The sequence below is a fragment of the Pelecanus crispus genome, chromosome 9 (assembly GCF_030463565.1).
Source record: "Pelecanus crispus isolate bPelCri1 chromosome 9, bPelCri1.pri, whole genome shotgun sequence".
In the NCBI taxonomy this organism is placed as follows: domain Eukaryota; kingdom Metazoa; phylum Chordata; class Aves; order Pelecaniformes; family Pelecanidae; genus Pelecanus; species Pelecanus crispus.
Genome location: NC_134651.1, coordinates 5,701,373 through 5,717,744, shown reverse-complemented (window position 1 = coordinate 5,717,744; position 16,372 = coordinate 5,701,373). Strand labels below are relative to the sequence as shown.

At 44.3% G+C, this 16,372-nt stretch overlaps 1 protein-coding gene across 1 annotated transcript in view; it reads right to left on the bottom strand.

Annotated features, from left to right (window-relative positions):
* LOC104031406 (uncharacterized) overlaps positions 1-16,372 on the bottom strand; it is a 204,478-nt gene that overhangs the window by 3,926 nt on the left and 184,180 nt on the right. Inside the window, exons 25-35 of the mRNA XM_075716822.1 lie at positions 15,480-15,608; positions 13,615-13,743; positions 12,982-13,107; positions 11,800-11,928; positions 11,446-11,574; positions 10,208-10,339; positions 5,342-5,470; positions 4,339-4,464; positions 3,353-3,481; positions 975-1,103; positions 543-671 (exon numbers count right to left, since the gene is read on the bottom strand). Of these exons, the coding sequence (XP_075572937.1) occupies positions 543-671; positions 975-1,103; positions 3,353-3,481; positions 4,339-4,464; positions 5,342-5,470; positions 10,208-10,339; positions 11,446-11,574; positions 11,800-11,928; positions 12,982-13,107; positions 13,615-13,743; positions 15,480-15,608 (1,416 nt within the window). The remainder of the gene's footprint in view (positions 1-542; positions 672-974; positions 1,104-3,352; positions 3,482-4,338; positions 4,465-5,341; positions 5,471-10,207; positions 10,340-11,445; positions 11,575-11,799; positions 11,929-12,981; positions 13,108-13,614; positions 13,744-15,479; positions 15,609-16,372) is intronic.

Genomic DNA, 16,372 nt, shown 5'->3' with positions numbered 1-16,372 from the left:
AAGAAGAATCGGACACAGCGGAATAGGCATAATATTTATATGAACTCTCTTTATGTTGGGTTTGTCTAATCTAACCTATCAAAGGTATCTGTAAAATCCGTCCCAGAAACGCAACTGGCACTTATGTTCATTTTTAATTAGAACTCTCTAGAAGACCATTCCATAACACTCAACAGGTCTGACATGCACCTATTTAATAATCTTATTTGGAGTTTTAGAAGCAAATTTAAAATCAGTAAAAAGAACTTATATTTAATAAACGACATGTGGAACTCATTGCTGCAAGACGTCACGGAGACCAGGACTTTCACCGTATTAATTGGAACCAGATTAGTTAATTTATAAGGAAATGAGATCGCCCAGCCATATAACAGGTAAACAATCCCAAATCTAGTGTTTCGGGATATTCATAAAGCTCAAAATATGGAAGAAATTGGTCTCAACAAACAAACATTTGAGTAATGACATGAGGGGGTTTGAGTTTCATTTTGGTTTTTTGTTTGTTTGTTTGTTTTCTTTTAATATCAGAGGGGCACAAGTACCTTTCTCACAGTAGACACCTTGATAACCTAAAGGACAAATGCACTGTCCTGTCACTGCATCGCAGCTTGCTCCATTTTTACAGGCACACGCGTGAAGACAGCTTAGCCCATAAAATCCGAGTGGACACCCTGAAAAATGAAAGTATCAAATGAGGAAGGTTTATGAAGAAAAACAATACATCCCTTTAAAACCCTCTGTATTCTCAGCTACATTCCCTGGGAGCCAACAAAAATGATATTTACGATTAATAACACCACAAGCTTTTAAATTTGCACCACCCCAGCATAAGAGGTATGCAAGTCACTCAGATCTGGGACACCCCCAAAATTTTAACTGAACCGGCGAGGTGTTTACGTGACCCCACTGAAGACCCACATCCCGTTACTGTTGGAAACCAGAGCACGCGGGCTGCCCGGGGTGCCTCCACTTACTGTGCTCGCAGGAGCGGCCGTAGTAACCCTCGGGGCACCGGCAGCAGCCCGTGAACCTGTCGCAGGTGCCGTTGTGCTGGCACGAGCAGTCCAAGCCGCAGCCAGACCCGTACTTCCCTGGGAGACATTCTGCTGGCAGGACACGGACAGAAAAACAGACAAACAAAAGAAAAAAAAAAAAAAAATCGCTGACCTCACCCAGAAAAGGTCTTATGTGATAGATTGTATACCTGAGATATGATGCCCATACCATAACTTGCAGACCCGACGAGAACATTTGTTATGAAGACACAGCATTTCTGCACAACTACGACACATTTACATATTTCAATGAGAAATCTTATATAGATGTTTGAACAGCAATTTCCTTGTACTTTTTATAGTCTAACTTTTTTGATTTGTCTCTTTATGTAGTCAATGTTGAACTCACACCATGTGTTGTAAAGCCACATAGTAAATGGTATAAACAGTATCTTCTTTTTTTTTTTTCTGTATCTACAGCAATGTTTTCTTTTAGGCACTTAGAAAGTGAGAAGGAAAACACGTAGCTTTTCCTCCTCTGTGTTATCATTGGAGTTCACACTATTCCAGTTCCTAATAAAACTGGGAGGATCTCTTTTTCACACATAGCAACAGACTTTCCATGTATAATGAGATATCTGCTTTTACAGAACATGTCTCTACTGAAAGCCAAGTCATGCAAAAGTGACCGTGCCAGTATCATTAACCTCGGCATCATTTCTGCGTAAGTTAACTTCCCACCACTATGATAATTTGAATCTGGGCAGACCAACTTAAATGAGCATGGCTGTCCAAATAATCACATTCATAACTCTGGAAATGTCAGACAAGATCTTTCAAGAACATCATATCTAATCACTAGAAAAAGGATGCCTGATTAGCTGTCCTTGATTTCCAGTCAAAACACACTTAAAACCACACTGCTGTGGAAATCAAGACTCACAAGTTCCAATAACTTGGCTATCTCTGTCAAAAGACATACAGCAAAGCTCTTCCTAGTGATAGAATACACGCTTCTTTATGCACTGTGTGCATGTCTACCCCTGTGCTTGACACCAGAGATGTTTTATCTAAGCACATCTATAAGACGCACCCATGATCCACCACTCCACGTGGTGACACCTGCGTGACCCTACTGAGGCTTTGCAACCCAAATGCAGCCTGTGGTCACAGAGATTTCAAGGAGCAGACAAACAGAGATGAACACAGGTGGCCTGTGCAATGTGAAGTTAGCCAGTTATTGGCAAACTGCACTTTTGGGTATTTTAGCGCCTGCCCACAGTGGTATTCACATTGAGTGGCTCCATGTAGTTAGCATCTTTCCTTTTCTCCCTGCTCCTTCTCTGCACACATGCATGCATGAAGCAGGTCTCCGAGTCTTCTCAGGTGCAAAGTGAACCAATTGCATCAAAGTAGTCTGCTAAAAAGTGTCATTTCTATACAACGCTTTCACATACGGACACTTTGCTATAACAACCAGTTCTTGGTAAAGATACACATGGAGTTTGAAGTGGATATTCTACAGATGTCAGGGACACAAAGGCTGTAAATAAGGGCCCAGGAGTGTGTTGGGAAGATTGCACCGTGCCAGTTACGATGTAACGATGACATTTGTCTTGAATGTGAACTCAGAACTATTTATTTATTTGACATCATACCAGTAAACTCATGGTTTGCTAAACATTTAAGTCCATAACTGTACAGGTATCTTTTACTTGGAGAAAGAAATGGAAACACAGAAATTACTTTTGGGAGATGGACAGAAAGGCGTGGAAAAACTCTACTTTGGGTTGGCAGGAGTCTTTCTGGAGTGAAAACTGAGCTTCGTGTGCTTTGTCTTGTGTAAGGGAGAGCTGTCATGGAGAAGAGTAAGGAAGAAATAGCAAGACAATCTCAATTGCTTTGGACAGATGTTGTCAGAACTGTACTAGCAGGGAACTCAATACACGGGAAGTTCAACTGCAGTCCAATGTCAAAGGGAAGAGAATAACAAGAGAGATCATAACAAGAAAGGAAGGAGATGTGGGGTTCTGCTGATCTCAGAGGAGAACATGGAAGAAGATACAAAACAATGTTTCCATGAACAAAAGAACACAAAAGTTGGACAGAAGAAGAAGTAGTAAGAGTCCCTGCAAAGGAATGCATGAGAACTACAGAGCAGGACTCACAAGGAAACTGTCTCTGAAGAAAGACCTAAAGCTCTACCTAGGGGCAGTTCTGTGCGAGAGAAGCCACAGAGATGAATGCAGCTGGGAGAGATGCTACTTAAGCAAAACCCGTCCTCTTTTGTAGGTCTGTAGACACTGCAAACCCCTGCTTGAATGTACACATTCACTATCATCAAAGCAGACAATTACCTTTCTCACACGATCTTCCCATCCAGCCAAGCCCACAAGTGCAGTTGCCATCCACGTGGTCACAGATACCACCATTTTGACAGGTACATGTCAGGTGGCAGTTGGGGCCATATTGTCCCTGGGGACACACTACAGAGAATTAACAAAGTTTGGAAAAAAAAAAGATTAGCATCCCAAAAAAAGGATGAAGGTGACAGGGAATAAATACAAACACATGCACCCCACAGAGTATCCCAAGAGCCTGGTGTCTCCTGAGGGCTGTGGGACACTCTACTCCACACTTACGAAACACCGGCACAGGTTGCCCAGAGAGGTGGTAGATGCCCCATACCTCGAAACATTCAAGGTCAGGTTGGATGGGGCTCTGAGCAACCTGATCGAGCTGAAGATGTCCCTGCTCATTGCAGGGGGGTTTGAACTAGATGACTTCCAACCCAAACCATTCTATGATTCTTATTAGCACTTTCATCCAAACACTCTCTGTCTTGCCATATCTGCTGCTTGGCTTCACTCCACATTTGCTCCTCTTGCTCTCCTCCCTTTGTCCCATCTCTCAACTCCTTCTCTTCAGCAAATCCTTTCCCTTCACTTTTTTCAGTTCAAGTAATTTACTTCTGAATTTAGTCCCATCCATCCACAGCGCCCTCACACAGCTCTCGTTGTGTGGTACAAACTACCCTTTTCCTCATCTTTATGTTCTGTTTGGACTGCAGTCTCGGAAAACAGTGACTTCAGCTTTGTGGAGAAGCCAGTGCAATGGTACCAAGCGTGGTGGAGCAAAGCAGCGAGATGTGGGCAGGAGATGGGGTAGGATAAAGGCAGGGTGATGGAGTGGAGAGGGACAGGGGCTGAGTACAGCAAACTGCAACATTATCAAGCAAAGGCACTGGGAAACGCAGCCATAAACAATGTCACTGAGTTTTATTTGCTGGGCTTTTTAAGCATGTGCCCAACTGACGAGGTGACCTTGGGTCCCGCTTTGTTACCTTGCTGACAGCTGGGTCCCATTTGGCCGGGAGGACAGGTACACTTGCCAGTCTGTGGGTCACACTGACCTTTACCACATGCACAGAACAGGGTGCAGTCCTTCCCATATCGGTTTTCAGGGCAAGCTGCAGGAAACACAGTCTTTTGTTAAACACCCTGGGTATCCAATGCCAGTTTTTATTTTTAACATAGGCAGGATCCTATAGGAAGAGTTGGCTTCATTTTTTTTCTAGCTAATGTGCTTCAAAGCAACAACTATGAAACCAAAACCCATCCAAAGACACGACTGCTTCTTCCTCTGAAACTTTACTTAAGGTTATAAATATAATCCATGGTTTCACATGGATCATTTAGTAGTTTCCTACCAAAAGGGTGTGTGTACAACTGAAATATCAGCTGCTCATCCTTCCAGCTAAAGATGTCTTTTCTTCCTTACTGTTGATGCTGTCCTACACTGAAGAGCAAAGCTATAGGCTACTAAACATTAAAGCATTGCCCTTCTGTGAATAAGCTGAAAAGAACTTCATAGAAATCATAGCTTTGGAAATAGCACAGGAATTCAGCCACACAATTTAGCTCAGAAATAGAAAAATAAGCGTAGGGTTGCCATGGAGCCTTTACCAGTTTTGCCACGACAACTTGTATCTTTTTCCCATTTATTGAAACTAATGGCACCATAGCGTGAAGCAAAATATTGAGATAATTTCTCAACCTAGAAATTTTGGACAGGAAGAAGGAACCTGAGCAATTCATGCTGAGCTGGCTCTAGAAATAAATTTGGGCAAGCAGGTTGTAATCCTGGGATGAGTGTCCTTGCTTCTTCTATGCACGCAGAAGAGAAGGAAAATATTTTACAAGAGATTTTTTACAAAGCTGGAATCCTGATTTACAATTCAAGGAGGAGGTAGCTGGGATCTGTCTGTTTTTCTGCTGACAAGCTCTTAATGCAGATTATTCTCTCTGCTGTTTTTTGAAAGAAGCATAACATGAATGTTGGCTTACTTTTACTACAGTCGGCTCCAATGAAGCCAGGCGCGCAATCACAAGTTCCTGATGCAGGGTCGCAATGGCCTCCATTCATGCATTTACAGGGCTTTTGGCAGTTTGAGCCGTAAGTACCTTTTGGACACCCTGTTTTAAAAGAACAAAATAGCAATTAGGCTATGTTGCTACTGGGCCCATTGCATTTCATGTCATAAGCACTTGGTTGCTTTCAACCAAAATTAGATTCTCATTTTCTAACTCTATCCACTTCTAGAGGTCCAGGAGTAGGCATTGACAAGAAGATGGTTGCCTCGGGCAATGCAGTCCATGGGGCAGCAAGGCAGCGCAGACTTGCAGTGTCAAACCCCTGGAGAGCTGGACCGACTGCTGCTACTGAGCCTGCTCCTCCCATTCCTCACATGTCACAGCAGCAAGAAAAGCAAGCCCAGTTCTTCAGAGGTTTTCCTCCTGGATTTCTACTCCAAATCAACCTTTCCCTCCTTTCTCTCCCATGGCAGAGATGGGGCCTTGGTCCCTCTTCCTTTGGGCAGCAACAGCCTGGTTTGACTGTGATGGTGAGAAGCCGTGAGCTACCTCTGCCCCTTTTAGCGGTCATTTTAACTGACCAGTTACAGATAGTGGGGCAGGTCTCATCTTTTAAAAATGTCTAAGTTGAAGAAAGTTTGCTTCCTCTATGATCTACTCTTTCACTTCAAACTGGAGTTTGCATTGCTCTGACAAATCTAGCGGGTTGTGGATGGAAGACATGACAGCAACAGGAAATTTCAGGAGACACCTCTCAGAAGATAGATAAGGGAGATAAATACTTTAAATGCAAAGCCAGCAAATTCTCTGAGGGGAAAAGAAAAAAAAAAAAGCTGTATTTTGTAATAACCAGAAGAAACATTAGACCTGGATGGATTGCTGAGCCAGTGTTACATGGCAACGAGCAGTCCATGAAGAGGTTTTCCAGGTGGTAGCAAGTATTTCTGGTTTCTTTTTGGACAGCTAATATTGAAGGAGCACTAAATACAAGACCAGGAAGACGTGAATGCATCTGCCATGCTTCACTCATGTCTTCAAGATACTCTTTAGAATGATGGAGGCTGGAACTGAGGAAAAGACCTGGGCAGAGCTGCTAGGCACGTGCCTCTCTCTGTCAGGGTTGCCTCCGACGTGCCACCAAGGAACTCTGGAGACACAGGTTATTCTCCCAGTTTTCCAGTGTACTGGAAGACGGAGAAGCTGGTGCTTTTAGAGCAACATGATCATCATTCAACAGTTACACTAGTGCTACTGCCTCTACATGTCATTTCTTTGCTCCTTCCTTCCTTCTCTTCCCCTGGCAAAAGGAAAGCCTATGGCTACTTTGGAAATCTGGTTGAATATATATTTGCACATGTCTCCCAGCAACAGACCTCTTGCAATCTGTGCATAAATAACTTTATGTATTTTCTCTCTTTTCTGAAGGCATGAAAGCATGGTCTGAGTGGCTGGAGAAATCTCTGGATTTTTTGAACTATTCAATAGAGAGGGAGAGCTTATGGTGAAGCTTTAAAGGGATGCCTTTTAAAATAAAACCGAAAATTGGCTTCTGCTCAAATAAGGATAGCAGATCATCAGGACTAAACAGATACACACTTTTATAACGTGCAGATACTCTCTCCAGCCCTTCTCAATCATGGCTTCTTCTCAATGAATACTTTGTCATCAGTGCTTCCATCTGTCAGTACAGAAAATCTGTCTCATGTGCAAACCCTGGCATCAAGGAGTGAGCCCAGCAACATCTATTTCGTTTCCACCAAAGGCATGAAGTTAAGGACACACCCAGATTCAATGATTTAATTGGATTCTAAGTGAGTTTCTCTTTTCCTCCTCCCTTTCCTTTTGGTCATCGTTTGGCTCTTCTCTTTTTTAATTCTGTTTCCCACACTCCCAAACACGCTGCTTCTCCCGGGCAAAGCCTTCAGAGCTGTTCCTCCGCTCAAGACTAGCAAGAGCTGTTCCATTACTGAACGGGATGCAGTAATTCCTCCCCCTTACCAGTTTATTTACCCTTGCAGCACTTTATTTCGGTTCAACAGGGAGCAGCACAAGCAGGGCAAACACATCAGCTGCTACGTTCATGTGATTATTAACAAGGCCGTCTCATCTGTTACTGCTTTGCAGAAGAACTTCTATGCAGATAGCTAGGGCGATTTACACGGTGTCCTGCCATTTAAGTAGGCTCTGCCTTTATAAAGAGGGTTAGCCTTTAACCACCAGTTATCGCATAAAGACATTTTCTAATTTAACAGTTTCCTGTGCATCTGACTTATGTTTTTTTCTGAGAATGGCAGGAGCAGCAGCCAGATTTCTAACTTATTTCCTGATTTTTTTCCTTCTGGTTTGGATGGGTTTGCCATGACCAAGAGCTCCTAAATATTTTCATACCAACTGCATACACTAGGGCTTTTCTGACCAATGTCATTAACTGCATTGTCAAAAACTCACTTCTGAAGCATCCTGTCACCTACAGCTTGAAGGTGAAGCTGGTGAGGTCTTTCTGGCTCAGGGTTCACCCAGCCCAGTAAATGTCACAGAGATGTAGCATGGGTTTTTTTTATCCATTACACCACCACTTACTGCTTTTTATTCGTAACTTCACTCAAGTAGATCTGCCCATCCACTGAGTTACGGACAATCGATGGGAACCTTATTGCTAGTTTGTCTGCTTCCTCTGGATCCTGCCAAGAGACTGTTTCAGCTCTTCACTCCAAAATCTGAGAACATGAAAGCCTCCTTGCTCTTGGCTCCTGGAAATTTGACTTCCCAGCCAACTACACCTTTTATAGATACTTTCTTGAACCTTTTTTCACAGTACTATAAATATAGCAATAGTTGCCAGAAACCATTTCCAGCAGCATCCAACCACATGTTGACTGGACTGCAGCCCATTTCACGTCTTTGGGAGCAGCTCCCTATGCTGTTTTTAATATTATATCGAAAGCATCTTCATCCTGGAGCAGCTCCAGTTCTCCCTGTAGTGAGGACGGTGGGAACATGGAGCATTCCCACCGAAGTCCCACTAGCTATCCTTGGTTATCAGACAGTCACTTCAGAATCAGGTCCACAATCTCTCACTCCACTGACCTAAACCTAAAAATAAATCACACTTAAACTGTTTTCCTTCAATTTTTGTGTCTGTTTATGCAATGGTCAGAGCGGCATAGGGGAGAATAGGATAAAAACCCCAAATAGATGCAAGACAAATTTTCTGTCTCTGTGAACCTCCACCATTCCATTATCTCTCCAGTAAACATTTAACAAAATTATATTTATTAAGTGAGAATTTGCTGTGCAAGATACTGTGTATTTTTGGAATCTAAGAGAACACAGCACCATGAATGATCACATCTCATACGCTGTAGGTTTAATCCTAGCTACACAGGAGCCCATGGCAAAATCCCCTCTCAATGCAACGAACCACAGATTTCATTTTGCAAGTAATTTCTTTTACATCAGAACTTCAGTGTAATTATTAATGTTTTAAATTTTAAAATTCTGAAGTAAAATCTTAAGGATCTAAGCAAGCTCGAGGACATTTACTATAATCTATAGAGATTTAGTACTATATGCACAGGTAATGCTTACTGAAAGATTGCTACATAAAAGTAATAGGCTAACCATGATTAAGTCCTTTAAAACGATACTGTTAAATACTTGATCACCACTACTGGTCTACTATAATATTTATTATAATCTAATGTATAATGGATCCAGATGGCTCTAGCCTAGATGTTGAAGGCCGGATTTCGATCCCACTTACACTGAGAACTGATGTACCAAGGAGGACAGAATCAATCCTTATACGTACATTTATATTTTAAAGAATAACTTGTGATGACATGATAGCAATACAAATGCCCATCTCTAAAATGAGCCTCTTTCCTATTTCTGTTCAAGGAATAAAGCACAGGTTTAACCCTTACTAGAGCTGCACATATCGCAGCTGGCTTTTGTATCCAAATTGTCACCCAAAAAAGCAAGCAAACCAAACAGAGCCATGCTGGGTTCCTAGGAAAAGAACATCAGCATTTGCCAAAGAGAAAGCTTTTTTTTTTTTTTTTAAATGAGACTATTACAAGCCATGGAGTAAAAACAAAATTAAAGTTGTAAATAACAAGGTGATTAACTGTCTCCTTTTTTGGATACTTTGGTATATGTTTCTTATCATTTGCCACGTTCCACCAGAAACAACTTTACAGATGTTCTAAAACACCGGCATGAGGCATGTGGATCTGGGAATATTTTTTATGATGGACCGTTCGGCCAATTGGCAACTTGTCCTCTATACTAGTCACCATTTTTCAATACAGAGTAACAATTTGTTTAATTTGATTGTTCCTCAGAAGGCCCTACAGCTTAAGTGACTTTATGAATCACTTAGATTTATTGCCAATTGCAGCTGGTTGTTTTCTAATAACCATTTGTCCTTACTTGAGTACGCAGAGATTTCGGGAAGTATTTTGGCCTAGGTATTTGGAAATCAAGGAGCTACACAATATCCAGGTTGTAGCTGAAGATGAGAGGTGTAAATGTAAAGAATGATACCGATATTCTTCAGCTGATATTTCCTTCAGAAAAGAAAGCTGATGTTTCTTTCAGAAATTGGAAAGAATTCAGCTAGTAAATGACTCTTTCTTTAATGAATTTGATTTTTTTAAAAAAATTAATCCCTTCCAATAATACAGGTATTTTTATTATTGCAAATTAACCCAACCTATGCTTACTTTATCTCAGTCAACGCTGAAGGTACTGACACAGATGAACTCAAAGCGCCAGCACATGCTTCTGCGTACTCGGTCCTCGCTCAGAAAGCGGGCAGCCCACACAGATACTCACGGAGGTTGCAGCGGGTCCCGTAGTAGCCCGGGCGGCACGCACAGTCGCCAGTCACCGGGTGACATTCCTCATTCTCGGCAGAGCACTGACATACTTGGTAACAGTTCTTACCATACGTGCCCGGTGGACAAGCTTGGGGAAGAGGAAATGTAAACCAATAAATTAAATTTGTCTTGGTAAATATAGCACTCAAAATAAGAGCAAGCTCAAATTTATTAAATAAAATCCCTGCCTACAGAACGACGCTCTCCTCTGGGACTTTGGATTTATTACATTTACTTGGGGGTTACTTCACTGCTTGATTTTGTTTCGTTCAGTCAATTTGTGCCCAACTGTCAAGGGCCAGATACAATTTTCTTGTCACTAGAGAAAATCATAGGGAAATGTCAGGTAAAATTGACTAAAATAACGGTATAATTCACAAGGGACCAGGCGTGTGGATAAAGACATTCTACCTTTTGCAGGGAGTTTAAACTTGCAAAGCTGCTGTAGCACCAACATCTTTACAAGTTTCATCTTGCCTGTTGACGGCCACATTGCCTACGGGTTTTGGACTTTCCACGTCTAATTCTTACATCTCACTTCCATTAAGTTGACCTGGTTGTGGGTGAGGATTTGGAGTCCTTTAGTGGAGAATATGGGACACCAACATCAATTACTTTAATTCTTTTTATTGTTGTTTTTCTTTTTGCTAAAGTAGGGCTCAGGCAAAACGTTGTAAGGAAGAACAAAGTCCGAACTATGCAGCCGGGGTCACAGAATGAGCCTGCTTTCAAAGACGGCTCCAGATGGACAAATTCAACATCAAAGAAAAAACAGATAATGACATTTCCATGAGCCCTGACAGCAGGAATAGATGGTCTCTCATGGGGACAAGGCCAACAGAAAGCAGAGCTGCTGCTTCACCCATGGCACAGCGATGGCCGTGGGCAGGAGCCAGGCTCTGCTGGCACCTCCTCCGTTTATTTTGATCCAGTTCAGTCCCCGGCTGCTCCCTGCCAGCCCGAGAGCTGCAAACCTTGAGAGGGCAAACCTTGCCAGCCCAAACCATGCCAGGCACAGAGGTCAGAACCCTCCAAACCATTTGGGTGACACACAGCCCTTGTCCATCTTCACTGCCGTGAGGCTGTTGTCTCCTCCCTCTTCAGGCATCGATTATATCATCAGGTTTTTATTTAAGAAACTCGTTTCTTAATTAATTTATAAGGAACGTATTCACATTCTTACAACAAACTTACTTTTCTCACAGCTGTAGCCGGTGAATCCCGGAGGACAGCCGCACTCGCCCGTCAGGTGATGGCAGGGGGTACCCGCAGGACACCGGCACCGCTGGGCACAGCCCGTGCCGTAGTGGCCGGGCAAGCAAGCTGCAACCGTGCAAATGGTTCTCATTAGGGCGTGGGGCAGGGCCAGGCAGGACGGTGCAAAGCTACCCCCTCCGACAGATCTCCTGCAACCATCCCCGTGAACACTTCCAGACCGACCCCACGGAGCAACACGGGAGTGAAAGGATCCCGTCATCGGCTCTGGATCCGGGAAGAACATACACACCAATCTGAACTTTTCTCCGTAAATGCACAGCAGACACTCACGTTTGTCACAGTGCCTCCCTCGCCATCCCTTTTCACAGTGACAGGCTCCAGTGTGATGGTGGCAGGACGAGGCGTGTACGCAATCACATCGCTCCTCGCACCGCTTGCCAAAAAGTCCCGGGGCGCAGACTGCGAGGAGAAGCAGAGAGAGCAACAGTTCTTCCTGCTGCACGGAAAGCATCCGTCACTGGCAAATGAGCCAATATTGTTCTTCTTGCACATGGCGACTGCGTGCCCAGAAAATAGCATTGAAAGAGAATATATTAAAAATATTAAAAGCATTTAACGTTGGCTATTAACAAGTCCACACGTGAAAGCTTGCAAAGACTCAGTCATAGTCTAGATTACAAATCCAGATGGTGTCTATAGAGATGGTGATGCCATTTACTTTTACGCAAGTATGCACAGACAGAAGGACAGCTGTTTAAACAGTGAAAATACACTGTGTCCATGCGCTGCTTCCACCTCACAGGTCTCTGCAAAGTGATCAAAGAGAAAGTGAGGCCTGAAGAAATGCATGGTGGGCACCATGAAGGCTTTACAGGTCACGCTGGTGGTTGAGGCTTGGAGAGTCCTCAGCACCTCAGGAGACATCAGAAAATTGCTTGTGGCTTGCAAAAGCCACAGCATGTCAGTGGCTGAGCTGAAGGCACATTTCAAGTCATCTGATACCTACTGCTTATGAAATTTCTATTTCAGGGGTTTACATGGAACAAAACATGCCAGACAGCTGTGTCAAATCTGGGCAATCTGGACCACGTGTGAGGTAGGTACAGTCTGAACGATTACAGTCCAATTTGCTGAGCTCCCCTCAATGACCCACAGAGACGCAGCAGCATGTGGCTGAGCTGGCAAACTCTCCTCACAACTCCCTTTCCTATGTTCCTCCTTGTACACGTAAGGTAGAGAAATACCTTCATTTTCTTAGCGGGCAGGGAACAGAAGTAGGAGGAGATAAAATGATTTGGACAAGGGCACATGTTTGTGGTTGTGCAGAGACCTGCCCCCGGGGCTCCCGAGACACACGGTGAGCGCTCACACTGGCATTACTTCTTATCGGCCTACAGAATACTGGAAAATTAAGATACAAAAGAGAGACGGACTTCTTATTGCGGAGGCAGAAACGGCTGATTGCAGAAGAGAGTCTTAAAATAAAGCATCCGCAGAAGGAACTGCCCTCACCAAGGTCACAGCGGTCCCCAGTCCAGCCAGCGTGGCAGATGCATTTCCCCGAGTGCTGGTCACAAACCCCATGGTGGCAGCTGCAGTTCTGCTCGCAGCCCGCTCCGTACCTCCCGGCCCCACACTCTGAAATGAGATGGGGGAGACTGACGGGGGACCAGTCTGGAAGGGCTCCAGGGAGAACACACACCTCTGAAATACAGCGAGACACCAAAGCTGGTCCTAAAAACCTTCAGTGAAGGAGATTTTGAAGCCTCCCTTAGTAAAGTTCTCTAGAAATACAGAGTTCTCCTCTTGGAGTATTTCTTTTATTATTTTTTTCTCCTCAAATTGAGTTCTTTACCCATCTTCCCTGCCCCCAAGGGACAGAGAATAGCTTATTCCTCTTCTTCGTCCAGCAAGTTGCTAGCACCATGGTACGTTCAAGTGCCAATACCATATCTCCCCTCAGTCTTCTCACCTCTGACTAAAGAACCCAACTTTTCCAACCTCTCCTCACATGGTGCTCTCCAGCCCTCTGCCCCTCCTCTCTTTTTTCTGGGCTGTCTCAAGCCAGACCTCACCAGAACTGAATTTCCTCGCAGAGTGAGTGAAACGAGGTGCCGGCGTGATGGAGGACGTGATGAGACTCACCCAGCTCACACGCTATCCCCGTCCAACCCCGGGGACACCGGCACTCGCCCGTCACATGGTCACACATCGCCTGGCCGCGGCAGACGCAGCGCTGCCGGCAGTTCGCGCCGTACCATCCAGGGGGACAGGCTGCGAAGAGGAGGTAGGACAAAAGCCTTCCATTGAGAAGAGCAGGAGGAGGACACAGGTTAAACACAACCTTTCCCAGCTTACCTCCCCTCTCGCCCTGGCGATCGTGGAGGTGCTCTGGGAGGTACAACTGAGTAAAAATGGGGCCATGACTGATAAGGAATTACACAGACAAGTGTAAAACTTGTCTGGGAACAAAATAGGTGATGAAGTGAATTAGCTATGACCCACCAAGTGACCTTGAGATTTTCTGTTCGCACCTATGAAAAATATCTCTTGGTTCCTACCAGCTTTCTCAACGCCAAGGAGTGGAGTTATTGATTTCCCTGTTTTCACAATTTCTTTGTACAGTCCTTTTAAACTCACAACTCCTTTTCTAACTGATCTCGCTACCGACAGCTGGCTGATGACATTTCACAGTTTACCTAATTTTAATTAAGCACGTTTATTAATTCCCATCACAACCAGGTCCTATGGATAGAACCTAATTTTTTTTGTACAAAAAATACACGCCTCTCTCATGTGTCACAATGGCACCTTTTTAAGATGCTAACAGCAGCAAGTTCTCACTCTGCAAAAGTCACTAGAGGATGGCTCGCACACTTATTTTACCTCCTTACTTCCAAAAAGAAAAGAAACCCCCAAATATATCATTAAAGAAAATGAATAATAAATAATTAAATAAAAATTAATATCACTAATCCCCCCAAATATATCATTAAAGAAAAAGGGTATATTTGACAACGTCTTCATATTTGACAACAGCTTTTTTTTACCTTTTGCTTTGATTTTGTATTTGAGACCTTCATGCAAACCAGAGGATTTTAGGTCATGTACACGTCATGGAGAACGGTTTCGTGCCTTCCCAACTTTTTATTCCTTCATGGAAGAAGCTCTTCAAATTAGGTTTTAAAGGGGGACCCACTTAATTTCTGTATTCCTCTACCCCTGCCAGCTTTCATCCCCTTTCCCTAACCACGTTCTCAGTACGCTGAAGGGCAGCCGCTGCTTGGTGGAGGTGCTGACCCAAACCCCAGCTCACCCAGGAGCCTCCGCAGCAGCATCCCCAGCTCCGTGGCACTGCTTACAGAGCCACGTACCTTGCGAGGGAGGCACAGAAAAAGGGGCCTTCTGCAATGGCGATGGACAGACTTTTTCTAGCGGCTTGGGTGCAAGGGATTAGGAGGTGAAACGTAAGCCTCAGCGCAGCCTTTCTTTGCCAGCCTCGTTTCTTAAGGTTGCTTGGAGTTGGGCTTGTGTTTTGAGTCACACATACTGGTCTAATTGCCAAGGCTGGAAGTCCCAATGCCTTTCACGTGTTCTGGATTTAGCCTATGTCTGGAACAGCTTATGGTAATGACAAGGATCAGTCGGGTGCACGGGATGGTAAAGCAGGCCATAGAAAAGAAATAGTTTTGTTTCAGTGTCATAAATGGGAGTTTTATGGACCTTTTCTCCCTTAATCAGACAGCCTTCAAAAACTGGCTCTCTTTCCAGTCTATGACTCTGTTTCAGGTCCCTCTGCCCCGTGTACAGCGAGCTCCTACACCCGGCCCCTGCAACGCGGCATCACGGATTTACTTAATGGACCGAGCCGTGTTATTGTGCGGATACAAAAACCAATGACAACACAGGGCAATGAGCTGATAATTAAAATACCAACGAAGCCCCCTGAGCAGAAGTTTTATTTTTCCCTCCTAAAATCCTCCAGCAGGGGTTTGAACTTCTGACCGTACCTTCTTGGCAGGTGGCTCCTTTCCACCCCGGGCTACAAAGGCACCTCCCGGTTACGTGATGACAGAGCGCTCCGTTGCGACAGTGACAAGCATGGCTGCAGCCTGGCCCGTAGCTGTCCCCCTGGCAGGCTGCAACGAGAGAAGTCCATAAAACCCCATCATGAAGCATCAAAGGAGGCACTGCACAGAGCAAACCTGAGATGCAACCCAGCGCCGGGGAAATCAGTGTGAAACCGGCTCCCGACGACACACTTTTCACATCATAAGGGTGCCTAAGTCCATATATTAACCATGCCTGACACTAAATAACGTTGCTTAAAAATACGTATCATAGCACATTCTGAAGAGGTTTTTATCGAAGGGCAGGATCGCCCGGGTGATGGATCAGCTGTCAGCCCCTGCCCTGCGGAATGTCTTTGTGCTAAACTAATGGTCCAGCAGAACCGCCAGTTTGACAGCCTGGGTATTTATTTGCATCCTGGTAAGAGAACTGACAACTTCATTGTTTTCAGTGTTCATTTTTCACAGCTGGACGCCTTCACTCACCCAGAGTCTCATTCTTTGGTCAGAGAGGGGTGACATTTTCAACGCATTCGGTTAAGCAGCTGGCTCCCAGGTGAAAACTTAATGCAGCCATCTCGTAAATGTACACCTGCTGCAGCTCTGTTTTCAGTGCTGCTGCCTCCGAAAAATGGCAGTGATAAAATTCCTGCCATCTCCATTGCACTGGAGATTTGGATAGCTTTAAATGGTGGAAAACAGACAGTACTGCTACCCTGTTTTCTTCAGAAAACACCCCAAAAAACCAAACGAGTTGATGAAGTTGGATAGCCTCCTTGCACGGTTTCCGTGCCTGCCTTGCAGAGGCTCTCCTTCACTTGTACGAAGCTGTC